This window comes from Anopheles gambiae, chromosome 2 (genome assembly GCF_943734735.2).
Source record: "Anopheles gambiae chromosome 2, idAnoGambNW_F1_1, whole genome shotgun sequence".
Lineage (NCBI taxonomy): Eukaryota > Metazoa > Arthropoda > Insecta > Diptera > Culicidae > Anopheles > Anopheles gambiae.
In genome coordinates, this window is record NC_064601.1 from 40,540,940 (window position 1) to 40,567,534 (window position 26,595).

Below are 26,595 nucleotides of genomic sequence, written 5' to 3' on the forward strand. Positions count from 1 at the left end.
TTCATCAAATTTCCTCCAATGTGAAATTTTTCGTTTGTCTTACGTGACTAATACACTCGTCCGCTTGATTCTCATTAACACTCGTTTCTTACTCGGCTACTCTAGATTGGACTAGATCCAATACAGGTGTCGGAATTTGGAACCTTATCCCTCATTATCCCTCATTAATCGTTTAGCGACGTCGCCACTAATCAGTGCGTTGCATTGTTTCTTCCCATTCCCCCGGTTTTCTTCCACTGGTAAACTGCTAACTATTTATTTGCATGCTCGCATGATTTGTTACGCAAATTCATCACCCGACGCAAACCACCTCCACCAACAAAAACGAAACGCCTGGTGCATCGATGCTTGCACGAAACACGCTTCAACTGCCAATCCGCTTCAACGAAACGCCGCAGACTGCACCGCGCACGAGTTCCGATGTGACAACGGATTCTGCATCCCAATGTACCAGCGTTGCGATCGCGTTAACCATTGCAATGACCGCTCGGATGAGCGGGGATGTAACTTTACAAGTATGTTTACAGCCCACAGGGGACTCAATCAAATCGCCTACTTTCTGCAAAGTAGTTCCTGCAGTGTTGGTTGAAATCGTCATTGAGCGGAGAAAGATAACTCCAAATGGATTTAATTTTCTTTTCAGTATAGTCAATTATTATGTACATGCTTTAGTTCATTCGTTATCTTCGTTTTTCCTTTGTTTTTCGCCATTTTTCACATCCCAGGTCGATGCAGTGAACATGAGTTCCATTGCAATAATGGGAATTGCATCCCGAAGGACTACATGTGCAATGATATTGACGATTGTGGTGATAATTCCGACGAAACCGACTCAGTCTGTGGCGATTATACCTGTATGCCAGACGAGGTAAAACAGTTTTTGATCGAATTTTACACTTCGAGATTTTTATGTTGATTCTTGTTGTTTCATTTTGTTTGTTTTTTTTTAATTTAATATAATTTTTTTTTGTTTTACGAAATTATCTTCGTCGCATCAGTTCACTTGCTACGACGGGGGCTGCGTGTCCAAAGCGCTCGTGTGTGATGATCGGAAAGATTGCGAAGACGGAACGGATGAAATGGACTGTGGTAAGTATGGGCCAGGGGATGATGCCGTCGAATAGCGACATCGAGTAACAGCCAATTCGATGGGCTAAAAACTGACCCTTTCAAGTGCAATGCGCATCAAGAAGTCTAAACGCTCCCATCCATCCATGACGTTGTGTGTCACATTTCCTTTCCCCTGTGTCTGTTTGTACACGAATTTTATTGTTTGTGCCCAAATTTGAATGTTCCCTGTCATCTTCGTCGTGCCATATTGTTATGTCATATGTATTGTTAATTGGCTTATACGTGAACGTTGTGTGCGCTGTAGCTGTCCGCAAGTGTGCTTGTATTCGATGCGTCCTTCCAATCATTGAGTATGAAAACCACTTTAACCAAACCCAATGTACAAGATTGTTTACAAACCTCTCCATATGTTGCGATACACGACAAAACACGATTAGAGTGTAAAATTTGAAATCCACATGGCTATTATCTCGGCTACACTGTACTGTGATTTAGTATTCTTCAGATTTAGTAGTTGTCTTCCGAAGAAATAATGCAACAAAACAAGGCTCAAAATCATTCTGCGTAATTCAACAAATCTTTCTCCTGCCAACAATTCTCATCACACCTCGCATTTTCTCGTAGACAACAACCCACCCATCAAATCACTGACTCGCTGTGGCCAAGGCCAGTTTGAATGTAACGACGGCATTTGTATTGCGGATTACAAACACTGCAATGGCATTGTAGACTGCCACGATGAATCCGACGAGACTGGCTGCAATTCGGGTATAGAAGAATGTTTTCCCCACCCTTCACTTTCATTACACTGCAGTAACTTCCTTCGTCCTCTACACCACTAAAGGGGTTTGAGGGATAGTTCATTAATTTGCGTATGCCTCACTGTAACGGGTGATTTGTTGATTGGTATGAATAGAGCTCGGTTGTTTTGTATATGGGTTGTTTTCCGGTATCTTAGTGCATCTGTTCAATGGTTAGGTTTAACAATTTAATGCCAAAGGTTACCTACTCTACTTTCGACTTTCTTACGTTACCTTCAACTTTCTCATCAACTGCATGCCAACACAGCAAACAACTTTGCAGCTTTTCGTAAAACTCAGACCATACCTTAATCGGATTTTATTGAAATGGAAATGCTCATCATCGAACATCGAACACTGAACTTCAGCTGATGTTTTAATTACTTTAATAGCACTCATTAGTATTATAAATGCTCTAATACAACTCACGTGCAGGTTTGTGCCTTACGGTATCGTTGAGCTTTAATGTAAGCTAATCAAACACCTTCTGGCTTGCTTATGGTTAATTGATTCTACTAAAACAACACACCATTCTGCTCAGTTACAAATTGGAGAACTCCTAAAAACTTCATTTTAATTAAATACAAATACTAATACAAATAATAACTTTTTGCTTTATAAAAACACTAAGCAAATACCAAAGTGTAAGCGGCACGGTTGTCGGTAATTGCAAAGTAATGCAAAAATTTCCAAACTGATCAATCTATGAGCTTATGAATGTCCTCCAACAACACAATTACAACACATTCTGTATATAATCATAGATCCCTGTAGCTCGAACGAGTTCTCGTGCGATGGCCAATGTTACGAGATGCAGGCCTACTGTAACGGCGTTCCCGATTGTTCGGATGGCAGCGATGAGCGAAACTGTGCCATTTGCTATGGTGATGCGTTCCAGTAAGTGACCTGCTTTTAACTGGAGACAGTGCCGGTTACCTTTAACCGCAAGAAGCCTCCCACAGACGAATGCCTTGCGATATAGGCACGATCGGATCGAGAGGATACCGGTGGCTAGCCTCCATCCTAAGCAAACCGGTGTACATAATTGCTGACCATTCTGTTCTTTTCTCTTCCCAACTCTTTTCTCAATTTCCCTGGTATTCGTTCTACGATTCGCGTCGATCACCATTCACCACGTGTATATATATATGTGTGCCTGTATATATGTGTCTGCATCCCGTATCATTTGTACAATCAATCGTTCACACCTGCACGCAATTTAATAGTTGCAAGAACAAGCAATGCATTTTGTCGGTGCACATCTGTGACGGGGAGCCACACTGTAGCGACGGTAGTGACGAGCTTGAGTGTAGTAAGTGTCTATTAAAAGGGGATTACTTTCTATGTTTTGCATTACGTGTTCTACTAACGGATTTTCAATTGCGTGTAGCGTACTAATATCCAATATCCGTAGCCCACAATATCCCTGGTGTGTCCTGGTAATAAAGTAGGTAAAATGTAGTACAAGCTTTAACTGTTCAAGCATTGCTATCAATGACATTGCTCTAGTTGAATTCTCTCTAACACGACGCACTGAAACGCTAGAATTATTCTCCCATTCTTTTTTGCTACCATCATGACACGCTGTATTCATCTGCTTCCTTCTTGCGCACGTGTATATCTGCAGACAACAATACGAACTGCAAAGTGTTCGAATGGCAGTGTAGAAATGGCTTTTGCATAAACAAGGATTTCCGCTGCGATGGTTCAGTCGATTGCACTGATCGCTCCGATGAGGAGGGCTGTTATGATGAAGGTAAGTCGTGCTTTGCAACTACAATTAATACGTAGCAGAAGCAAACCCCTAACATATAGCCACCGTTCGGAAAGTTTGCGTGGTTGGATCTGCTCTGCAGCACACCGTGTGTTTACTGAAGTAGCCGTACAGTTCATATTGCTTTTAATTTACAGTTTATTTCTATCGTCAATAACAGCTAAGTTCAAACCATGCGTTGCTAACCACAAAATCTTTTACTTGTTTTCAATTATGTGCACTCAAAGAAACATTGAAAATATTTATCAATAAATGTCAGAACAAAGACAGTCGATGCAAACAGTTGTTTGTCACCCAGAAAATTAATCCATCTCAAATCGTAAATACTATGCGAACCAAGAATAAAAACAATTGCTTTATCGTTTTTCACAAATCACACCTTTCCCTTAAAAGAACGGCCCAGTGATCCTTGCCGCGAAGATGAATTCTACTGTGATGGACGATGCTTCGAAGACGATCGCCGGTGTGATGGTCGTGCGGATTGTACGGACGGATCGGACGAGCACGATTGTCCGACGTTGCCGTTAGAGGTAATTTCATGTTCTTCTGCTTATTTTAGTACCGTTTTAACAATCCTTCTATAATCCCACTCCTATCACATGCAGCGTTGCGAGGAGCTTCAGTGTCCCGATGGTAGCTGTTTCCGTCATTCGCAGCGTTGCGATGGAGTAAGCGACTGTGCCGACGGCTACGATGAGCAGAATTGTCGTACGTATATTTGGTACTTTTGCGCGCTATAACCATATGCTAAAAGTTTACTCATCTAAGACTCTAACTATCGTGCAGCACTAAATCTAAATACACCCTGCATACGTGCATACATCAAGTAGTTCGATTAATCAAATCTAAAGTAGTATATTAGCATCGTGGAATCTGTACTCCACTAGTATAGCGGAGCTGCTTTAACCCGTTTTTCTCTCCATCTCTCTATCTGCTATTGTTTTGCGCACCAACCACGAATCTACCCTTTAAACAACCAAAAACTTACGCCTCGCAAAACCATCTCGTGTACTCTGTAACGTGTGCACGCCTATTGCCGCCACCAATCTTTTTAATCACGCACAACTGCCTACACCACCACTACCGGCACCAACCAACACCATGCACCAACTAATATGCACCCGTGTGCAGGCACCTGCAATGAGACTGAGTTCACGTGCTTAGATGGACACTCTTGCATTGACATCTTGCTGCGGTGTGACAGTTTCTACGACTGCAAAGACTTCTCGGACGAGCAGAACTGTTTCGGTTAATAAATAGTACCTACTCATTATTCTGCCCTTTGCTCTCTATCTCACTCGCTTCTCTCTGTTTAGCATTTATTGTTATAGTTTTTCCTTCTTTTTTGTATGCATGTGTGAATCTTTAAGAATATGTCCAGTTTGCAATAGTATGGAACAAAAGTTTTAGATGCGGAGCCAAAAAAGACTGCATTTTTACGGTTCTCATTTTATTTGCTTTATTCTTTTAATGTTGTAGCAATGAAACTTATACTTACACACATTTTTTGTAAACATATGTAATTTTTGGCTATTCGTTTTATGAAAATACCTACTCCAATAACCGTTTCTAGCATGCGTACTCTAACAAATGAAACCAAATGTGCAGAATTCTCCAGACATGTATTTAAAAAAAAATTATTGTCATGTTTTGTTATTGCATGCGTTTGCTTATTTTCACCAAAATCGTAGAAACACATGAAAAATCGCGACAATTGGGTACTCATGAACACTTTCATTCCAGCCTGCCGATCCAATGAATTCACTTGCGCAGATGGTCAGTGCATTCCCAACTATCTACTGTGCAACGGACGGCCGGACTGTGCCGATGGATCTGACGAGCGCAACTGTACGTCCCACCTAACATTCCTTTGCTAACTGTGACGCTTTTCACAACTGTTTTTGTACTTTAAATTCACAGGTTCTTGTGCAAGAAACGAATTCCGTTGCCGGACTGGCCAGTGCATCGATGAACTTCGTCGCTGCGATCAACGTATCGATTGCGTGGACGGATCAGATGAAAAAGATTGCAGTAAGTATCGTTAACGCGGTAGACACAGTTGCTTTCTGCTTTACAGGGGAGGAAAAAAGACGTTCAAAATTGTTGGTGTATGAAAATGTTTCCCTAATTTTGCAATCGGCTGTTAGGATATTTGTATCGTTATTTTTTGCTTTCATTTGATTTCCTTTCATTTTGTTTAATTTTCTATTATCATTTTCTTTTCATACACCGCCACTCTCACTCGCAAAAAAAAACCCATTTCATCGCCAATCATTTGACGCACATCCTGCTCATTTTGTCCAACATCGACACCGTATTGGCCAATGGGCATTTTCTAGCGCGGATCTGTCGATCCAACGAATGGACATGCCACAGTGGTCAGTGCATCCGACTCGACCAACGTTGCAATCGTCGCTACGATTGTCAGGATCGCAGTGATGAGATGAGTTGTAGTAAGTTGCTTCATTTCTGTCTTGTTTTTTTTTCTTTCTCCGTTTCCTCTTCATTTTCATCCTTTTACTCACATTTTGCTCCGTATTCTTCTAAGAACATTTCGTGCGTTTCCGACATTCCCATCGATCGATTTTCCTCGTTTACTCATTTCCTATCACATCGTTTATGATTTCGTTTGTTGTTCTCGGCCTCAAAACACCCACCATTCATTCGTCTTCTGATCTATCGTCTTTGTCCCTCTGAAAACGTCCATCGATTTTTGGAACTGGACCACCGCCGGAACCTTTACAGCTAGCTGCGGTCCGAACAAATTCCGGTGCGAGAACGGTCCTTGCATTGCAATGGCGTTAAAGTGCAACGGCAGGGTAGACTGTCCGTACGACACTAGCGATGAGCTTGATTGTACCGATGAATTCCAGTGTAAGTGTCGTGGCTTTGTGCCGCGCGTGCCCCGGGTTCGTCCCGTGGTTTTTGATGCTTTTGCTTCCGGGATTAATTTTGCACCGATATCTAACAGCGTGCTTGTTTTAGAGTAATTCAATTGGCGAATAATATTTTTGAACAATTTTTTAATATACTAAAATGATGTGATGTGACTCTGGGTGAACGGATCACTTTCGTGAGCGTGCAGTGGATGTATTTTCTTTAAATTATTCAGAAAGTTCACTACTGAATACAAAATCGTCACGCGGAAGAGTTTAATACCATTTACACTAAAGTGCACATGCTTCAAAAACATTCTTCGACCATGCCTGTAAGTTTTGTTAAACAAATTTGGATGCATTTTTACTATTACACTGTAACACATCTGTACATCAACACCGAAGCTCCGGCTGAGTCAATCAACACAAACTAAAGTGAATCTGCGTCGATTTGAATTGTTACCATTAACCAGCATATAGTTTCAATTGTTTTCTGGGTTACAAAATTCAACTAAAACAACAATAAATTGGAATACGTGTGTGCGTTTGTCTAATCAATATATATCACACTGATGCTTCTTATTACAAATTTTAATGATTCAATCACAGGAACAATTGTTAATTTGATGATACTAATTGCAACGGTTTTGTTTCATTCCGTCTTGCCGATCTACTCCAAACACTAGACGCCCCGCCTCCACCGTTCGATCAACCGAGACTGAACCTTAAAACCTACCCGGATGAGCAAACCATCAAGGAAAGTAAGTAGTTGCAAACGTATTTGATGATGATGAAGGAACCGAAAGCTCTACCGAATCAGAGAGCTGGCGTGATTGTGACACCATGTACAAATGTGCCCCAACAATACCAATACCGCTATTATCTCCCGCTGTTGATACTCTTTCCCTACGCTCCAATAACTATCCTACTGCATTGTCTATTGCCATCCTTCGCTTTACTCTAACGCTATCTTCTTCCCTTTTTTATACGCTTGCTAATCACTTGCTTTGATATGAAAAGAGGAAATTGTGGAGGGTAAGTTTTACGACCGACCGTCAAGGCAAACAAATGCATGTTTTTCTTTCTTACTGCATGATCGTTGCATGATATCAGTAGTTAGTGTTTCTTAAAAAAACACATTTAGCACAACATACTTTTTGGCAATTGTTAGAAATTGGCCAAGCAAAATATTGATTTTTTTTGAGGAATTGTTCAAAAATGCCGAATCATTCCCAAAAAGCAAAACAAAAAACCCCTATTTTAAAGAGAAATTACTGTACAAAGTTGTTTGAAGCCATACTTTCTTAAAACATTAAATGTATAGCAATTTAATATCGCTAAAACGAAAGAAAATAATATTTGTTTTTTCGTTTTTAGTTTGAAACACATGAACATAATTCTAGAAAAATCATTATACAAAAATATTTAACAACTTTCACCAATTAATTGAAGCGACCCTGAATGTCCTTGATTGAGGGGTTTTTTAACAGTGTTTAAAATTTATATTGAAAAAAATCATGACGAAAACAATTATGATAAAACAACGTGGCCATATTTTGACAAGGATTTTATCGAATTAAGTTATTAAGTTATTAAGAACTGTAATATAAACTAAACTTGCAAAACTGCTCTGTTATACTTAGCTAACTAATCGAAATCTCCACACCTCCCCATCAACTAAAACTTTTTCGAAAAACCTTTATTTGGCACATTACCATAAAATGTGTCCATCCAATATTATTTTTCACTCATTTTAGCGGGGAACAATGAACAAAAGTGAATCTTTCGCCCCCCCATTTGCTAACACGTTCTTGCCCACATTTCAGGCAACGAGGTCGTTTTCCAGTGCCGTGACGAAGGCCCGATGCACGCCAAGGTTAAGTGGGTTCGTGGAAATGGACAACCGCTACCACCCGGCACGAGGGACATGAACGGTCGTCTGGAAATACCGAACATTCGGGTAAGTAGAACCTTTCTCCGTTGCCTATGCCCAATGAATACACCAAAAGACAATAGCAATATTAACTCTGCATCTTCCCCCCAATTTCGTTTAGATTGATCACAACGGTGAATATATTTGCGAAGCGGTCGGATACCCGAAATCGACTCCTGGAAGCAGCAAAGTGGTGCAACTGACCGTTGAACGATGTAAGTAATGCTGGGAACATTGTTTGAATAGCTTTAAATTAATCATGTGAAGAAAAAAAACTCCATTTCCCAATTGCGTTCACACTGTTGCCTCACAGCATGGAATATTAAGTACAGTCAAATCCGGTACAGCACGTTAAAGTATGGAACGATACCTCACATAGGGTTTACATTTTACGGGACAGGTAAACAGTCTTGATGATACAAGCTGTTAGACATTGATTTGAAAATAATTGTCCTCTCCCTTTCATGCACAAAAACACACACACACATGCCACAATTGCGTGTACGTGGTGTGTTGGAATGATGGTTAGTATACTGTTAAAGCAAAAATACTGTTTTCGAAGCAAAGATACAATATGAACAAAATACGGCTGAAGGGTTTTGTGACGTTTCCAGTTCCACTAATTAAAAATAATATTTGCTTCCCTTTGCAATATCATGCAGTCCACTACCATCAACGGCCACCGACAGCGTGTGGCGTGAATGAGGCCACCTGCATGAACGGAAACTGCATTCTGAAGTCACAGATCTGCGACGGGCGACAGGACTGTGCCGACAATTCGGACGAAAACGGGTGCAGCCATAAGGACCAATGTGAACCGAACCAGTTCAAGTGCCGCAACCGCAAGTGCGTACTGAAGACGTGGCTGTGCGATGGTGAGCAGGACTGTGGGGACGGTTCCGATGAGGAGAACTGTGCAACGCTGCCACCAAACGCACCGTGCCGGCACGACGAGTTCCAGTGCCGGGACGGCCAATGCATCCCGAAGTCATTCCAGTGCGATACGCATCCCGACTGTCAGGACAAATCGGACGAAGTTGGCTGCAGTAAGTATAGAAGAGTCCCCTTGGCAAGGAGTAAAGTTAACAGGTGTGATAAAAAAACCCAACTTTTTCCATACTCCAGTGGCTCCGGCTGTAATTCAACCACCACCACCATCGCTATCGATCATTGCTGGCGGTGTGCTGAATATTACCTGCCGTGCTACTGGTGTGCCGGTACCGCTGATCGTGTGGCGACTGAACTGGGGACACGTGCCCGAAAAGTGTACCTCGCGCAATGACCAGGGCTTCGGCCGGCTGACCTGCGAGGACATGCAACCCATCGACTCCGGTGCGTACTCGTGCGAGATCATCAACACGATGGGCACTCACTTTGTGTCGCCGGACACGATCGTGATCGTAACGGGCAGTGGTCCTGTTTGCCAGCAGGGCACATTCAACAGCCAGGCACGCAACCCGTCCGACTGCATCAACTGTTTCTGCTTCGGTGTTACGACCTCCTGCAACAGTGCCGACCTGTACACGTACGCGGTAAGTAATCGTTTGCGAAGGGGTTTGCGCTACACATGGTTGGGGTTCGTCGCCTAGCTTCAATTTCGTTCCTTCTTTCTTGTGTAGCTGAAACCGCCTGTATCGTCGCTGACGATCGTCGGCGTCGAAGGACCGTGGAGTGGACGCAGGGAGTTGGTCGTGGGCGAGTTTGAGAATCACAATCTCACCGCCCAGCGTCACGGAGTACAGCTGCGCCTAACGAATCTTGTGCCGGGACGACGGGTGCCGTACTACTCGCTGCCGGAAGAGTACAAGGGCAACCAGCTCAAGTCGTACGGTGGATCGATTCGCTACGATGTTGAATATGACGGTACCGGCCGTCCCGTGAATGCGCCGGACGTAATTCTTAAGGTACGATATCTCCAACGCCTTTGATAATCAAGCAATTCAACATTAGATGTGTTAACTCTACGCTCATCGCTTCAATTTAGGGTAACGGAATGAGTTTGGTACATTGGCACAGTGGCACATTCTACCCGGACATCAAGAACCACGTTTCCGTCAGCCTACTGCCGGGCAACTGGGTACGCCCGGACCGATCGCCGGCCACTCGCGAAGACATCATGATGGCACTGGCGAGTATCGAAAGCATCCTGATACGCATGCAGTACGTGGACGGCATCGAGCGTAACATCGAGCTGGTAAACGTTATGATGGATTCGGCTGCCCACGACGACCGTGGACTGGGCTCGGCCTCGCTGGTGGAACAGTGCCGCTGTCCGGCCGGGTACCGCGGGCTGTCCTGCGAGAGCTGCGACTATGGCTACGTGCGCCAAAACAGCGGACCCTGGCTGGGGCGCTGCGTGAAGCGTGAGCGAGAATGCCAGCCAGGCTACTACGGTGACCCGAACCGTGACATTCCCTGCGCACCGTGCCCCTGCCCGGTGGCGGGTGAGAAGTCGCGCGCCCGCTCCTGCTACCTGGACAGCCGGGACAATGTCGTGTGCCAGTGCGACCGTGGCTATGCTGGCGAGCGGTGCATGGAGTGTGAGGAGGGGTACGTGGGCAATCCGCTCGGCGAGGGATGCTTCCCGCGCCCGGTAACGAACTGTAACGCGCTCGGCACGGAACGCATCGGCTCGGACAGACGGTGCTACTGCAAGCCGGGCATCGAAGGAACGTACTGCGATCGATGCGCCGCGCAGCACTTTTACATGCACGAGAAGGGCTGTGTCGAGTGCTTCTGCATGGGGCTGACGAACGTGTGCAGCAGCACCACCTGGGTCCGCGATACCATCCACGCCTCGTTCGCGGACGGCCGGTCCGGGTTCTCGCTCATTTCCGACTACACCAACCCGTCGATCGTTGCCAACGCGCTGCCCGTGTCGAACCGGGAGATCGTGTACCGCAACTTTGGCGCCAGCGATGACACCTTCTACTGGCGGCTGCCCAACCAGTATGTAACAAGTTTCGCAAAACCGACCTGGAACGGATGTACTTTAAGTCTAACCTTTCATTTGCTTCCAGATTCTTGGGCAACAAGCTAACCTCGTTTGGCGGCCATCTGAACTACACGTTGCGCTACACTCCCCACTCTTCGGGCGGTATCTCACGGAACAGTTCTCCGGACGTCGTGCTGCATAGCGTAAGTGTCCCTAGGAAGGCAATATTCCGATGCCTTGTGATCCGTTGTTGTTACCGTAAATTCGCATTTCTCGTTCACGCAGGGCAACAAAATTAAGCTGCATCACTATCGCACCAACAGCCCCATTTCTCCGTACGGCTCGAACACCCACTCGGTGTCAATAGTGGAGGACGAGTGGCAAAACTATGAGGATGGCAATGCGGCCACGCGAGAGTACCTGCTGATGGCACTAGCGAACGTTAGTGATATCTTCATCAAGGCAACCTACAACACGGTTTCGAACGAGGCAGCCCTGTCGTACGTGAGTCTGGACATTGCTCGCGACTCACCGTACGCGACTGGCGCCCGGGCCTGGCCGGTTGAGCAGTGCCAGTGTCCGACCGGTCACATTGGGCTGTCGTGTGAGGATTGCGCGCCCGGTTACTACAAGGGCGACCAGGGCATCTATCTGGGCATTTGCGAACCGTGCGCCTGTAACGGCCATTCGGATGAGTGTGACCCGCAGACCGGCGCCTGCATCAACTGCCGCGACAACACGTACGGCAACAACTGCGAGCTGTGCCGCCCACCGTACGTTGGCAATGCGACCGTCGGCTCGCGCTACGACTGCACGCTCAGCCAGCCGGACCAGTCGTTTGACTGTCGCGAGTGCGACGTGCGTGGCTTTACCGGCAACTGTCAGCGGGGCTGTGAGTGCAAGCAGCTGGTCGAGGGCCGTCGGTGCGACCAGTGCCGCGAAGGTTCGTTCGGTCTCGGCACGCAGCACGAAACGGGCTGTGTGGAGTGTTTCTGCTCCGGCGTGACGAAATCGTGCGGCAGCTCCAACCTGTACCGCGAGGAGCTGCCCGTCATTGTCGACGCGTACGACAACACGATCACGCTGACCGATCGGGAGGGTACGCTGCTGGAGAGCAGAAACTTTGCCATCAACCCGAGCATCAACGAGATCAGCTACACGTTCCGCGATCGGGAAACGTACTACTGGAGCCTGCCGAACCTGGTGCTGGGCAATCAGGTCCTCTCGTACGGTGCGAATCTCACCGTCACGCAGTACGTCGAGGGTGGCCGTCCGCTGGCTGATCAGGACATCATCCTGATCGGCAGTGGTATGAAGCTGGCCTGGTCTCGCGAGTACTACGACGATGGTGTAAGTAATCGGGAGTCGTGAGCGGAGTTCAAATTGCTTCATGATGTTGGATATTTCTTCCAGACCTACGCCGTACCGCTGGTTGAGCACAATTGGATCGTTATCAACCGCCGAAACTCGTACCCAGCTTCACGAGGTGATATGCTGACCGTGCTGTCGAACTTGGAGCACATTCTTATCCGTGCCACCACCAAGGAATCCACCTCGGTGTCTAGACTGAGTGACATTACCCTCGGCACGGCTATACCAACGCGCACGCCCTATCCGGCGGTGGAAGTAGAAATGTGCCGCTGTCCTCCGGGATATCGTGGCACTAGCTGCGAGGTAAGGGCTAAAGAATTGACGAAGAAACTCCAAACTGAGTGGATATTGGCTAAACTTTTTCCCGTTTTCTGCTCGCACTCTTGCAGCAATGTGAGGACCTGCACTATCGAGACATTTACGATCGATCGGCCGGTTTGCTCGGTGCCTGCAAGCCCTGCCCGTGCAATTACGAGAATGCCGACTCGTGCCAGATGGACAACCGCGGTGTCGTTGTGTGCAACTGCAGAGAAGGGTACAGCGGTGACAATTGTGACAACCGTAAGTATTTTGGTTTTTCATGTCGATCCCCCCCTCGCTCAACGGATGATCGCATGCAATGAAGCTGGCATTCGCCTTACGATGTTTTATTCTTCACATTACGCCTCACCTTGGGATATTGTTCACTTCTATTTCTATTTCTTTAATCACATTATGCACTCTGGGTAACGCTGCGTTTTGCAGACAATCGTTTCAAAATGTCTTACATTTCCAAAACAAAAATCACTAAAAATTACACACACACACACACACACACACACACACACACACACACACACACACACACACTAAACGGGTTGCTTCCATGATGGTAAGATAATTTCCATGGGTTTCACATAATCTCTCATCTTAATTTTCTTATTTACAAATCATCCTTCTAACATACAAAAATACACGCACACATACATGCATCTACTCTGCATCTGTAACAAAACCACAAATCATCGCTAACGTACGGGATATGACGATCCATCGCATGCATCATGATCTAGGGTTACCTAAACGTCCGAGACCGGCTAACAATAGGGCTCCTACCAAAGTTGACTGCACAAATAATGCCTTCGTGTTCACGTCAAAGAACGGTATCTTCAATCAATACCAAAAATGTGATACAGAGGGAGTGGAGATTGGCGTAATGTACAAGAGCAAGCGATCGAACGAAGGTTTTTGTTTTTTTTTTGTTTACCGATCTCTTTTTGTCTGTACTTGTTTTAGTATGCGCTTGTTGGGCTAACCATACTGCTACACTAAACGCCTCCGATCGCGACCATTAACACATTCAATTAACCAACCAAGTAGTCCAATATTAGACACATTTTCGTTCGTAACAACAATATCGTGTCAAAGGTGTCAAACTAACAATGATCCGCTTTCAACAACTCGTTAGCTACTCGAGTATCTAACCAATGCATTAGTAGGCACATGTTGTTAATCATGCCACCAACAAAGAATTCTTACCCCAAAACACCCGCCGTTTGGAGTTCAAAATTTAATGCTTCCATTCGATACGTCTTTCCTCTGTAAAGAACTCGACACTCGTCCAACTGTACCTCCACGAAACCCGGTAATCGAAGTGGTCATCAACGTACCGTCGATTAAGATCGTCGAAATTGGCGAAGACTTCCGTGCTGACTGTACAGCGCATCACGTCGTATCGCAGGTAAGATGTCCCTTAAGTTTGTCTGATACTGATGCGAATCGGAAACTAAGCCCGATCATCCCCTCTCACAGAGCCCGATCGATGTACAATGGACGAGAAAGAATGGACGCTTGCCGGACAGTGCCTACACGGACGGTGGTACGCTAGTGATTACGAACATTCAAATTAAGGACGGTGGTTTGTACGTGTGTAAGGCGAGCAGTGGTACCGAAGTCGTCTACAAGCAGGTCACCATCAACGTCAGCAGTAAGTGATCACTTTCCCAGCAAGATGGATTCCCTATGACATTTCTGTTACCCTCTGTGCTATGTCTATTCTTCCCCAAGAACAAGGATCCGCCAAGCCGACAGTGCTGCTGTCGCAACCGTTCATCGACCAGGATGAGCATCTCTCGGCCGAAGTGCTCTGCACTGCCACCGGCTATCCCACACCCACCATTACCTGGGAACGAGTCGATCAGCCCCTACCATACCACGCGGTCACCGAACGTGGACTGTTGCGTTTCAGCGCGCTGCGACAGCAGGATGCTGGCACGTACCGTTGCGTTGCCCGTAACGACGTCGGTGAGTCCGATACCCTGCTGACCGTGTACGTACGGCCAGCGGTTGGCCCAACCCTGCCGCCATCCTATCCCACGGAGATGGAGCGCGTAGAGATCTCGCCGAGCAGCTTCGACGGACAGCCGGGCGAGGTGATCCGGCTCATCTGTCGCTGCTCGCCGACGGCCCAGGTTGTCTGGAGCAAGCTGGGAGAGCGCCAGCTGCCCAGCAACGCGGACGTGCGCAACGAAATGCTCATCATCGAGCACGCATCGCAAGAGAACACCGGTCGGTATAGCTGTACCGCGTACTTCCCGAACGGACGCACCAAGACCTCCACGGTGGATGTAGTCATTGCCGATAACAATGTGCTACCACCGTCGAACAAGTAAGGAAAAGCGTCGCACGATGAGCTTACGAGCTTACACCGATGACAACCGTAGGCTCAACCGTCTTTCCATTGCAGGGTTGCGCCACGAGTGAATCCACTGAACAAAAACTACGTCGTACTGCAAGGGGCAGACTTTTCGCTTTCGTGTGAAGCCACCGGCACACCGTACCCAACGGTCAAGTGGACGCTTAGCGGCAAGACGTTTGAAAGCAACGTCCAACAGAGCGGCAATGTGCTGCGCATCTTCAACGCCCAGCCAAGCAACGGTGGCGTGTACATCTGTGTCGCCAGCAACGAGGAGGGCATGGATCGTGCCTACACCGTCGTAGAAATTGATCGTAAGTACACGGGGGAAAAAGAATTTTTTGATTAGATACGGTGGTAAGACAAGACCTTAACAATAACGCGTTCCAACCTCTATTTCGTGTTGCAAGCTCTCGAAGCGATAACTGGTAACATTTGCAATAATCTCCCATTGCGAAAGCAAACTCCCCTCCCCCAATCATGAAATGCTTCATCGTAAATGATCCCTTCTTTTCGCAGGTCGGGAAAAGCCTGTCCTCGAGATCTACCCGAGCGAACCGCAAACGATTAAGGTGGGCGAATCGGTGCGTCTGAGCTGCCGGGCTTCGGCCGGCGTCCCGTACCCATCGATCACCTGGGTGCGCAAGGATCGTATGCCGCTGTCATCTCGCTTCACCAACGATGCGGAAGGAGTTATCACGTAAGCATCTGATCCGAACCGACTCTCTCACTGTACAAACATCAAACCCCTGTACTCCACCACCCCAACAGGCTGCGCGATGCCTCGCTGGAAGATGCGGGCGAGTACGAATGCCGGGCGGATAATGCAGCCGGCTCGGCCATACTGTCCACCACGATCGAGGTGCTGCAACCTCCGATCATTCGGCTGCAACCGAGCGAGAGCCACAAGATCACGGAGAACGACGAATTCACCATCCACTGCTCGGCGACCGGCAAACCGGCCCCGATGGTAACGCTGTTGCCACCGCCGGGTGCCTCACGGTCGCACCTGCGCCAGCAGACCGAGGGACTGCGCGAGGTAACGCTGTACCTGCACCAGGCCGAGCTGAACGATGCCGGCACGTACGAGTGTACCGCCAAGAATGCGGCCGGCGAAGATTCCCAGTACCTGTCGCTGCAGGTGGACCCGAAACGGGGTGACGTCGGACCCCACGACGACGACGACAGGCCACCGTCGTACTATCCGCCGCGTCTGCCACCGACACGGCCGCCGGGCCCTTCCTCACAACCGATCGCCTACACCTACAAGGCCATTCTCGGCGAGCAGGCGCACCTGATGTGCAACGAGGAGTTCCGCAGCACCCGCACCGAATGGCGCCGCAGCGACGGACGCCCCCTGCCGTACGGGTCGATCGTGCGCGGCGGCAATCTGACGATCGAGAGCACCGGCCACGATGCGGCCGGCATGTACGATTGCGTTACCTTCCCGTCCCCGTCGCAGCCGGTCACGATAGTGCGCATCATGGTGGAGGTCATCTCGCTGCCCAAGATCAGCTTCAGCCCGCAGATGCCGATGACGGTGCGACCGGGCGACGCGGTGGACATCCTGTGCAACGTCACGAGCGACGTAGCGTACGAGGTGAAATGGCACCGCAAGGATAACCTGCCGCTGCCGCCGACGGTGCAGGCGTACGGTAACTATCTGCGGTTCAGCAGCATCGCGCCGGAGGATGCCGGTCGCTACTACTGCCACGTCCGGAACCAGTTCGGCGAGACGGAGAAGGCCGCCGAGGTGGTCGTTAACAGTAAGCATGCTTTCGTTACTTCTACGCCAGTGTTGAGGACAGAGTCCTTGAAACATCATCGCCTGATGTTCGTAAGCTAATCTTTCAACTGTCTCAACTGTGTTTCTCCAACTAGAAAATGAGCTCATGCCGGAACCTCCAATAGTGGGCAAGCGGTACCACCAGGCGTCTCTAGGTGCGGCGATACGCTTGGACTGTAAGCTGCCGGCTGGTGCACCGTACGTCAACGTGCGGGTAAGTTCAGTAAATAACCAAACAAAAGAAAAACAAATAGTGTGCCGCGCCATAGACGCTAGTGGCCGTCTGTAACATATATTTGCTGATATTGGATTGGTTTCTCAATGTCTTGTACCTCGTCGCAGTACAACTGGAATCGCCTGGAACGCACCCTCCCGCCAACGGCTAGGATTGTCGCCAACGGTAGAGAGTTGCACCTGTTCAATCTCGAGCCGGAAGATGCTGGTACATACCAGTGCGGCATGTCCTATCCGGACGGCACGGTCGTGTACGATTCTATAGTGCTAACGGTCGGTAAGTATAAGTAGGCATCGCGCATTGTTTTGCGCAAAAGGAACCGGTAGTGTAGCGCACAACCAAACAAAGCAAATCCTTCGACGCAAAACCCCAGATTGACAAGCGGTGGTGGTGGTGGGAGCTTTAAGCGAATCAAAAACACCCAGAAACAGTACACCGCGTTCCAACGAGCAGGCAGCGCACCCCAAGACAATTGGGGAAAGCAAGAAAACAGGCAGAAGGCGAAACCAAATCGAACAGTTTTAACGCATCGTCTTTGGGAGAGATCGCTTAAGGATCATGGGTTAGAAACTGTCGTTTCCAATGCTGCTTCGATGTCTAGATAATCTTTCAAAATTTTAGCTACGCTTCGTTAGGTTGGAGTTGTTTCCCCACATCCAAACAAAAAGCCCTGTAGAAGTAGTTGTAAAAGATTCAAGCGCTATAGCGTAGTTTAAATTTTGAGAACAGCCATTAGCCTTTTTTAGTACTTGGCATCTTGGAACGACACAAGCACAGGACACAGGTCAGAGGTTAGATTTTAAATTAATAGATATTTTTATCGAGCATGCTGTTGTATCATTTCAACGTTTCCAAGCAGAAGATATTAATACTGGATAGGGAACATTTAATAGGTATTTCGATCGATCGGGCGGTTTGCGACTCGTACTTTCATGAGCGTTCAGCTACATTTCTTTTGCCCACCCAGTGAATGTACATATGACAGTGACAGGGGGCATGCGGTTTAGTGAACGAAGGGATTTGTTCATATGATTCACTGCTCGATGAGAGACGGCACAGGTTTTGTAATGCTTGGCCTTAAATGCCTTTAAACCCAACACGCATATGCTATGCGCTAAGGTAACAGGATACAACAGCCTTTACTTCAATAAGTTACCACATATATATACAACAAGAATGATAACATTACGACACGAAGACGACATTCGTTTATACAGCGCAAGTAACTCTCTAACTGCCATTCATAGTGAGGCAATACGACGGTATTAAGGGAGTGGGAATAAATAGTAGCGTCTCTTTACTATGGTGATTGATATTTCGTTTGCAAGAACAACCAAATACTGCCACCCTGCCGTGTTTAAAAGTACACCACATAAAAGATAAAACAAAACAGGCAAATCACACATCGCGCTTTGTGGCGTCAAAACTTTTACACATTTAGTACAGCACAAACAAACAAACAAACACCCGCCCTCCTGGTAGAAAATCATAGTGAATCGTACGCAAGCATAGTACACGTTGTCTTCACCTTCGGCTCGCGTGGGTCGGAGATTAGTATGCCCTTTAGTAGTGGCTGTAAGAGGTGATTAACAGTGCAGCATCGTGCAGCATCCGCATGTTTCCCATCGTGCTAGCAACACACTAGAAGAATTTTACTTCAGCATGAGGATTCTCTTCCTCTTCTTCCACGGCTGCCAGGCCTTAGAACGGTTCGATAGTTTCGCAGTGCGCTAGGCAGCGATCTTTTGCAGGCAGAATGCGGCAAAACATTGTTGCGCAGCGCACTGGATACTAGTAGGTTCGATTTATGTCCCTTCCCCACCCGTACATAGTGCAACATGTTACTAGCAAACGATCACTGCAACCCGCCCTCCTCCCTCTTACCCTGTTCATGCACACCAACACACGCAAACACCCGCCAAAACACACATATACACACAAGCACACCGTATACTTATGTATGTACTTGTTAAAAAACATTGCGCATAGAATCATAGTGTTATGAATGACTAACCGCCTACAAATGTTGAGCTGTTGTTTGTACCCCACACACACAACCTCCCCCCAGCTATACTTGGATGGTAGTAAATGCAGTAAAGGGAACCGGCAAGGCGTAGGCAAAGCCTTGGAACGTACACAATAAGGATAACAAGCAGAACACAACCGGAAATGGGACAATAAAATAACAGACCAATATTACTAATGAAAAATCATCACCGATCTCGCCCAGTCTCTTTCTCTCTCTCTCTCTCTCTCTCTCTCTCTCTCTCTCTCTCTCTCTCTCTCTCTCTCTCTCTCTTTCTCTCTTTCTCTCTCACACTTTTTCTATCAATCCCTGTCTGTTTCTCTCTCTCTCTTACTTACTTTTTCTATCAATCTCTCTCTTCACTGTTTTCCCTGTTTCACCTCATTGCTTTCAAAACATCCAACGATCACCGCCATCCACTGTGAGTGATCTATTTCTTGAACATGAAATGGCACAACGTCTTCCAGAGCTTGGCAAAGAAATGAATCACTTCGGTCGGTGTTACGTTGATGCAAAATTTAGGGTACCAGCACTAAAGATGTCCTGCGAACGATCGAACGATTTCAGTCATTTGTAGTGTTTGTTCCTCCTCCTCTCTGTAAATTGGTAGTTGCTTATTCATCTCTGTGCACCAACAAACGACAGATTTTCACCAACACCTGCCGATAACATTACAGAGCCCCTCGCCATGGCACTTCCTTGTTATGTTACTGTTTTCACAACCCGGGGTCGTTTGCCCCAGTCGGTAGTGTCCCTTAGATGTGAGATGAGTTTGTTATGTGTGCACTTGTATGAGGGTAACCTTATGTGTGTAGCTTTGAGTGTGTGTGTTTTGCTACTACAGCGTGGCAATCATCATCATCACTATCAGCATCACATATACGCTTGCTGCGCCAAGTGCTGCGAGTGCTGCCGCGTGACACATGCACGGCATGCGGGGTATCCCGTCCATTTGCAATCTTAGAAAAACACACACACACACACACGTTCATAGTGACACACACCCACCCATGAGCACTAGCAGCACGACGCACCGCCAACAACTCACCTTCACTTGTGTCACCGCACCAACGCCTGTCATACAAGACATCTTCACCACTACCTCCACTTAGCGCCGCACTTAGTCGAATACTGCCACCGGCCCAATTACGTTTCGGATGATCCTGATTCGGCTACCAGCACCGTATGTACGATTGTATGCCAAAACCAAAAATTGAAGCTGTTCAAAATTCAATTTCGCTCCGATGCAGTATTTGGTGAATGCAACACAACACTTTCACCCGCCACATCTTTTTGGCTTGCAAAAAAAAAGTTTAAAAAACCTTTGAAATTTCCAAACGATTGATCCGTTACGGTGCGTAATCATTTCCGTTCGGTTCCTTCCACGATTGCTCACAAACAATCATCGCGTGGGCAATAGGTAGAGATAGATTGAATGCTACCACCGGTTTGCCGACACCTGCGCCGGAACTGTGCGCGCCGAGCACGTGCGGCGATGGCGTCCTGTGGCTTTGCCGCGCCAGTCCGGCCCGGTGCAATGGCACCTTCTTCATGTGCTGCGTACAGTACGATCGGGCGCGGCGCGTCGGCGACCAAGAGCGGACGATGGTGCCCCGGTTGGGACGGGCCGATGATACCAGACCCACGGTCAAGGATGCTGCGACGGTGGCGGATGTCCGGCGTCCGCCGCCGCACCGTCTTCTACCACCAACGCACCATCATTTCGGTTTGTTATTATGAATATGACTTTTCATTTTTTCCCCGCCCTTTTCTTTCTCTCTGTCTATCTGTCCGTCTGTCTATCTGTCTGTCTGTCTGTCTGTCTTTGTGTCCCTTTAGTTTACCTGTGCCAACCTGCCCCCCAGTAGTGCCTATTACTTATCCGTATTTATCCGTGCAATTTGTAGTAGCGCACCCAAACTAGCAGTGGTAGTTGACGTCGTAGTTAGTCCCGCGTCCACCATGCTGTGTCAGTGTCACTACCGAATCTCGTCATCAACATGCGAAGCCTACAAGCGCGACCGTACTTTGCCAGCTACTCCGCAAACTGTGTCGTGTCAGTCGTGCGCCGTCCGTCCAGGCGTGTCAAAATTCCAAATTCCACCTCGGATCCTTACTTGGCCCTACGTGCCGAGAGCACGTAGTGTGTGTGTGTGTGTGTCTGTGAGTGCCCGATCGTGCTCGCTGCTAATCGTAATCGGAATACCATATCTCGGAGACATTTGCGAGCAGTTTCGGTGGAGTATCTACGCCATTTCTTCATCCAACTTTCGCTGTGTGTGTAGCTTTCATTGTGTTTCCCCCTGTATGTTGTGTGCGAGTGTGTGATTAGCAGTGTAGATCTTGTTTCGTTTTTGTTTCGCTTGCCTTAATCTTTCATACGTCCCGTTCAATGTGGTCCTCTTAAACCTGGAACTCCCGAAGAGAAGAGTTCCTGTGTCCTGTGGTATATTTCACGCGCTACAAACGGATCTGTGTACTAACTCGTTGTCTATTCACACGTAGATTTACATATTGTTGCTCTACGTTCAAATTATTCCCATAAGAGCGATTTTGTATCGTATTGTACTTTTTTGCAACTGTGTTTAAAGTCCTCAACTTCTAAGAATTGTGAAGAGTCTTTTTGAAGAGATTGGAATGTCTGTAAGTAAATACGCCATTCCTAGAAGCATATCAACCAAAACAAATGCGTCCGTTTTAAGTAGTATTGTTCCATCGTAATGAGCGCAGCGGAGCTTTGTGAGCGCATGGTAGCTCCACACAGAGCGGACAACGTTGTGTGAAATCCTTTCGAATATATCGAATAGTAATTGAAAACAAAAATAAAACAGTTATGAATTACCTCTCAAAATGCTGATTCGCCTATTAAGCTCTGCATTAAATTGTTGCTCATTTCGCTCAGTGTGGAGCAACCAGATTTTTGCTGCAGAGCGCACTCACTCAGCTCGGAGCTTCGGAGCGAGTTTGACGAGGTAGCTCTTTCGTTCGCGACCCCAAAACTAGCTGTAGAGCGCAATATTGCCCTATTGTGTATAATCCGTTTGTTTCAAGCCCATCCAAATTCCAATGCACCACAAATTCGATGATATCCGACGGTATGTAAAACAGTTTAATTTGTCCCTTCCGTTTGCTTTTCATGTGTGTGAGTGTGCATACGCGTCTGTGCGTTTTTAGGCTTTTTTCCAGCAGCTGTTTGAGAATATGCTGTTTGGTGGAAAGGAAACATCTTTCCTGATACTCCTTTCTATTAGCTGCTGTGCTTTTCTTCTTCTGTCTTCTGTTTTTTTCTTCTGTGCTTTTGTGTTTGTGTTTGTGTGCCACAGTTAATAGACGTTTTTGTTTGTCGCAATTGTTTTACTTTCTGAAAATAATTCCGTTTGTGACACTGTTCTACTGTAGTGGCTAGCTTTCTTTTCGTTTGTCAATCACTTTTACAACAACGCTTTATCTGCTCCTTGTGTGTGTGCCAAACGCGTTCTGCACTGTGTTAGTAGCAAATGCCAATCTGTCAACATTTAGCACCACAATTCTACGAAACATCCTGGTTTCTTCTCTGGTTGAGATGTAAAAAACAGAACTGAAACAAAGACGAATCTCCTTGACTGTGCTAGCTTTATTGTTAACCGTGACGTTTCTAACCCATGCCTTAGCTAACCCATCATCTATGCCAACTCGTGTCCGTGCGTGCTAATAATACATATGAATCATATCTACTAACTGTACGGTTGTGGGTTACTAACTAACGATTCATGCCTAACGATGGGAACGGTGTGCTAATCAATTAGTCGGGAAGGTGGATATGTATATCTAGTCTAATATCAAGCTGGTAGAGAAATAACAGGTGATAGAAAATAAAAAAAGAACTCATAGAAATGCGTAAGCAGAAATAAATGAAGCAAAAAAAAAAGATTAAAAACACAGAACCTGTGTGCGACAAACGCCAGTAGTAGTGAATGTTATAAAACCACTATGTATCGAACAGCCTTAGTAACCGATTTGCAGCACAACGTGCCGGAGGACAGGGTGCCCCGAGTGCGTACCCAAGGCTTCGTGGCACTCCTCTCCCTGGCGGAACATCAATGCACTAACTAATTCGTGTGCTGTTCTCCCATTTTCAATACCTCAATACTCCGACACAGCTCCAGAGTCGCTCCCTGTGCTGCAGCTCGAACCCTCCCGCTCGATGGTACGACCGGGCGAGTCGCTCGTAGTGGATTGCAGCTCGTCGGCCGGCACTGGTGTACCGATCAAGTGGGAGAAATCGGACGGAACACCGCTACCGTATAACATTCACGTAAGCATCGAGAGCGCATTACAAAAGGGCAAGGAATGATGCAGATGGACAATTGATGATGGCACTTTTGCTTCTTATATTCCCACCAACAGCAAGAAGGAAACCGACTGTACATTCAAAATGCGCGCGAAGATGACTCCGGCACGTACACGTGTGTGTGCTTCACCGAGGATGGGTTGCGCTACGTTTCCGACTTCCAGCTGGAGGTGGAGGAGAACACGATCTCGGATGTGCTGCCCCGCAGTACGTCGCGGATGGAGTTTGCCGAGCGTGGCACTACGGTGAAGCTGCAGTGCAACACGGACCTGTATCCGACCACCTACCAGTGGTCACGCATCGATGGCGAGCTGCCCAACGATAGAGATACGCATGGTGTAAGTGTTCTAAAGCGCCGGAACGAGTCTGGTATCACTCTAACCGGGTACTATCTCTATTCGCAGTCCATTCTAACGCTCACGAACGTGCAAGCCTCGGACGCCGGCAAGTACGTCTGCTCGGCCAAGCACGGCGGCCAGTCGGCGAACGTCGTCATCACGCTGGTGGTCAACAACGTGATCCCGTTCTTCCCGCAGTCGCCCCGCAGCTACATGGAGTTCAAATCGTTCGATAACGTGTACTCCAAGTTCTACTTCGAGGTTTCCTTCAAGCCGGAAAAGATGAACGGGCTCATACTGTACGCGTCGCAGCGCCGCCCGAACCTGGACTACATCTCGCTGTCGCTCCGCAACGGCTACCCGCAGTTCCGCTTCAACTTCGACGGCCAGCAGGTGGTGCTGCAGCCGGAGAAACCGGTGCACATGGGCCAATGGCACACGGTGAAGGTGAATCGCGTGCGCAACAACGGTTTCCTGCTCGTGGACGACCAAACGCCGGTCAACTTCCCGGACAGGCTGAAGTTCTACGGCCTTAACCTGGACGACCATCTGTTCGTGGGCGGCGTGCCACAGTTCGACCAGGTGCCGGCGTCCGCCGTTGAGTACAAGGAAGGCTTCGTCGGCTGCATCAGCCGGCTGAAGCTGAACGACCGGGAGGTGCAGCTGTACGAGGACGCACTGGAAACGGTCGGCATCACGACCTGCGAGCCGTGCGCCGACGATCCGTGCAAAAACTTCGGCACGTGTCTGGAGGCGCAGACGGCCCAAGGGTACAGCTGCATGTGCCGCGATGGGTACACGGGCACGAACTGCCAGCACGAGGGCGACGGCTGCAGCGACGATACGTGCGGCGTAGGCCGCTGCGAGGAGACGGACACGGGACCGGAATGCTACTGTCCGGTGCACAAGACGGGCGACCGTTGTCAGTACACCGAACACTACACGGACGCAACGCTTGCCTTTAAGGACGGCAGCTATGCAGCATACGAGTGAGTGTCATCCAAAGTTGGCTTGTTGGGACCTTCACACTGAATTTCGAACGCTTTCGGGGTATGTTTTGTTTCAGCAAATTCCAATCGAAACGAAGCATCCGCTTCCGCTTCAAGCCCGACTCGCTGGAGAATGGCATAATGTTCTATGCGGCGGAGCACGAGCAAGGATATGGAGATTTCATGGCCGTGCTGCTGAACAATGGTTTCGTTGAAATACGCTACAGTGTAGCTGGAAGTACGTTGCGATTATGATGCGATGCACTGAGTCTCAGCATTTAATCATGGCATTCTCCATTTACTTCCCACTCGTCCCACAGAGATGAAACCACTGATCGTACGATCGACCGTACCGATCGAGGCGGGCCAGTGGCATACGGTGTCGGCGGGACGCACCAAGGCCGGTATCGGCTATCTGCAGGTCGACGATGAGGCCGTCAACAACGAGATGTCCAACCGCAACACGCCGATCCTGCTGAAGACGAAGGTGTACGCCGGTGGCTACGATAAGCGTCTGCTGCTCAGCCAAGAGATTGGTGTCCGACGCGGTTTTGAGGGTTGCATTGCCGAGGTTAGTGCATGATAAGTAGGGACTAGCCCTATTCTTTGTATTTTTGGCATGTTGATTAACTAACCAATGTGCCTTTCATTCGCTTTACTTCACGCAGCTGGAAACATCCGGCAACAAGCTGAACATGATCGACGATATTCGCGACTCGGCGAACGTTTACCACTGTGGCCACGCGGACGGCCATCAGCCGGATCCGATCGACGTCGAAAGCCCCGTCACCTGCCGGCCGGGCCGCGGCGGCTACGATTGCGACACCGTTACCGACATCTGTCTCGACCAGCGCCCGTGCGAGAACGGTGCGCTCTGCCAGACGCATGCGGGCGGCCAGAACTATACCTGCACCTGCGAGCCCGGCTATCTGGGCCAGCGGTGCGAAACCCAGTACACCGACATCGTCGCGTCCCGGTTCAGCGGCAACGGCTTCATCGAGGTCAGCCCGAAGGCGTTCAAGCACAGCGAAAGCCAGATCACGACCGAGTTCGCGATCATGTTCAGCGCGTACGAGCCGAACGGGCTGCTGATCTGGTACGGCCAGCGCAACGGTGAGGAGTTCCTCGGCAACGATTACGTCGCGCTGTCGCTGTCGAACGGCTACGTCGAGCTGACGATCCGCATGGACGGGCAGGAGTCGTACGTGCGCAACAGCGATGTGTACGTGGTCGACAACGAGCGGCACGTGGCGCTGGTCCGGCGGGAGCGCAACCAGTTCCACCTGCAGGTCGATTCGCTGACGGTGCACGGTGAAACGCGCCCGACCGGCAAGCAGACGATGGAAATACCCGGCAGCTTCTACGTCGGTACGTAACGAAAGCGGCAAACGGCGTGCCCGATCACAGTGTTTTGCAACGTGTGAATTTAAAACTACTGTACGTTGAATTCCTTCATT

General features: G+C 48.1%; 1 protein-coding gene across 50 annotated transcripts in view; it reads left to right on the top strand.

Annotated features, from left to right (window-relative positions):
- LOC1274328 (basement membrane-specific heparan sulfate proteoglycan core protein) overlaps positions 1 to 26,595 on the top strand; it is a 96,550-nt gene that overhangs the window by 67,231 nt on the left and 2,724 nt on the right. For 14 of the 50 annotated variants that reach the window (XM_061647696.1, XM_061647715.1, XM_061647695.1 and 11 more), the window contains 41 exons: positions 399 to 515; positions 726 to 868; positions 999 to 1,089; positions 1,696 to 1,839; positions 2,636 to 2,768; positions 3,098 to 3,183; positions 3,499 to 3,627; positions 4,039 to 4,175; positions 4,251 to 4,353; positions 5,389 to 5,493; positions 5,566 to 5,676; positions 5,985 to 6,098; positions 6,391 to 6,519; positions 7,208 to 7,282; positions 7,542 to 7,556; positions 8,348 to 8,481; positions 8,576 to 8,669; positions 9,117 to 9,500; positions 9,580 to 9,986; positions 10,074 to 10,358; positions 10,439 to 11,403; positions 11,475 to 11,592; positions 11,675 to 12,739; positions 12,803 to 13,063; positions 13,150 to 13,321; positions 13,813 to 13,983; positions 14,347 to 14,480; positions 14,552 to 14,726; positions 14,807 to 15,407; positions 15,486 to 15,748; positions 15,954 to 16,134; positions 16,206 to 17,200; positions 17,316 to 17,434; positions 17,563 to 17,731; positions 20,902 to 21,207; positions 23,621 to 23,775; positions 23,868 to 24,149; positions 24,216 to 25,138; positions 25,216 to 25,376; positions 25,459 to 25,709; positions 25,807 to 26,506. In XM_061647696.1, the coding sequence (XP_061503680.1) occupies positions 399 to 515; positions 726 to 868; positions 999 to 1,089; positions 1,696 to 1,839; positions 2,636 to 2,768; positions 3,098 to 3,183; positions 3,499 to 3,627; positions 4,039 to 4,175; positions 4,251 to 4,353; positions 5,389 to 5,493; positions 5,566 to 5,676; positions 5,985 to 6,098; positions 6,391 to 6,519; positions 7,208 to 7,282; positions 7,542 to 7,556; positions 8,348 to 8,481; positions 8,576 to 8,669; positions 9,117 to 9,500; positions 9,580 to 9,986; positions 10,074 to 10,358; positions 10,439 to 11,403; positions 11,475 to 11,592; positions 11,675 to 12,739; positions 12,803 to 13,063; positions 13,150 to 13,321; positions 13,813 to 13,983; positions 14,347 to 14,480; positions 14,552 to 14,726; positions 14,807 to 15,407; positions 15,486 to 15,748; positions 15,954 to 16,134; positions 16,206 to 17,200; positions 17,316 to 17,434; positions 17,563 to 17,731; positions 20,902 to 21,207; positions 23,621 to 23,775; positions 23,868 to 24,149; positions 24,216 to 25,138; positions 25,216 to 25,376; positions 25,459 to 25,709; positions 25,807 to 26,506 (11,103 nt within the window). The remainder of the gene's footprint in view (positions 1 to 398; positions 516 to 725; positions 869 to 998; positions 1,090 to 1,695; positions 1,840 to 2,635; positions 2,769 to 3,097; positions 3,184 to 3,498; positions 3,628 to 4,038; positions 4,176 to 4,250; positions 4,354 to 5,388; positions 5,494 to 5,565; positions 5,677 to 5,984; positions 6,099 to 6,390; positions 6,520 to 7,207; positions 7,283 to 7,541; positions 7,557 to 8,347; positions 8,482 to 8,575; positions 8,670 to 9,116; positions 9,501 to 9,579; positions 9,987 to 10,073; positions 10,359 to 10,438; positions 11,404 to 11,474; positions 11,593 to 11,674; positions 12,740 to 12,802; positions 13,064 to 13,149; positions 13,322 to 13,812; positions 13,984 to 14,346; positions 14,481 to 14,551; positions 14,727 to 14,806; positions 15,408 to 15,485; positions 15,749 to 15,953; positions 16,135 to 16,205; positions 17,201 to 17,315; positions 17,435 to 17,562; positions 17,732 to 20,901; positions 21,208 to 23,620; positions 23,776 to 23,867; positions 24,150 to 24,215; positions 25,139 to 25,215; positions 25,377 to 25,458; positions 25,710 to 25,806; positions 26,507 to 26,595) is intronic. The other 36 variants (XM_061647724.1, XM_061647725.1, XM_061647716.1 and 33 more) reach the window with 21 other exon arrangements.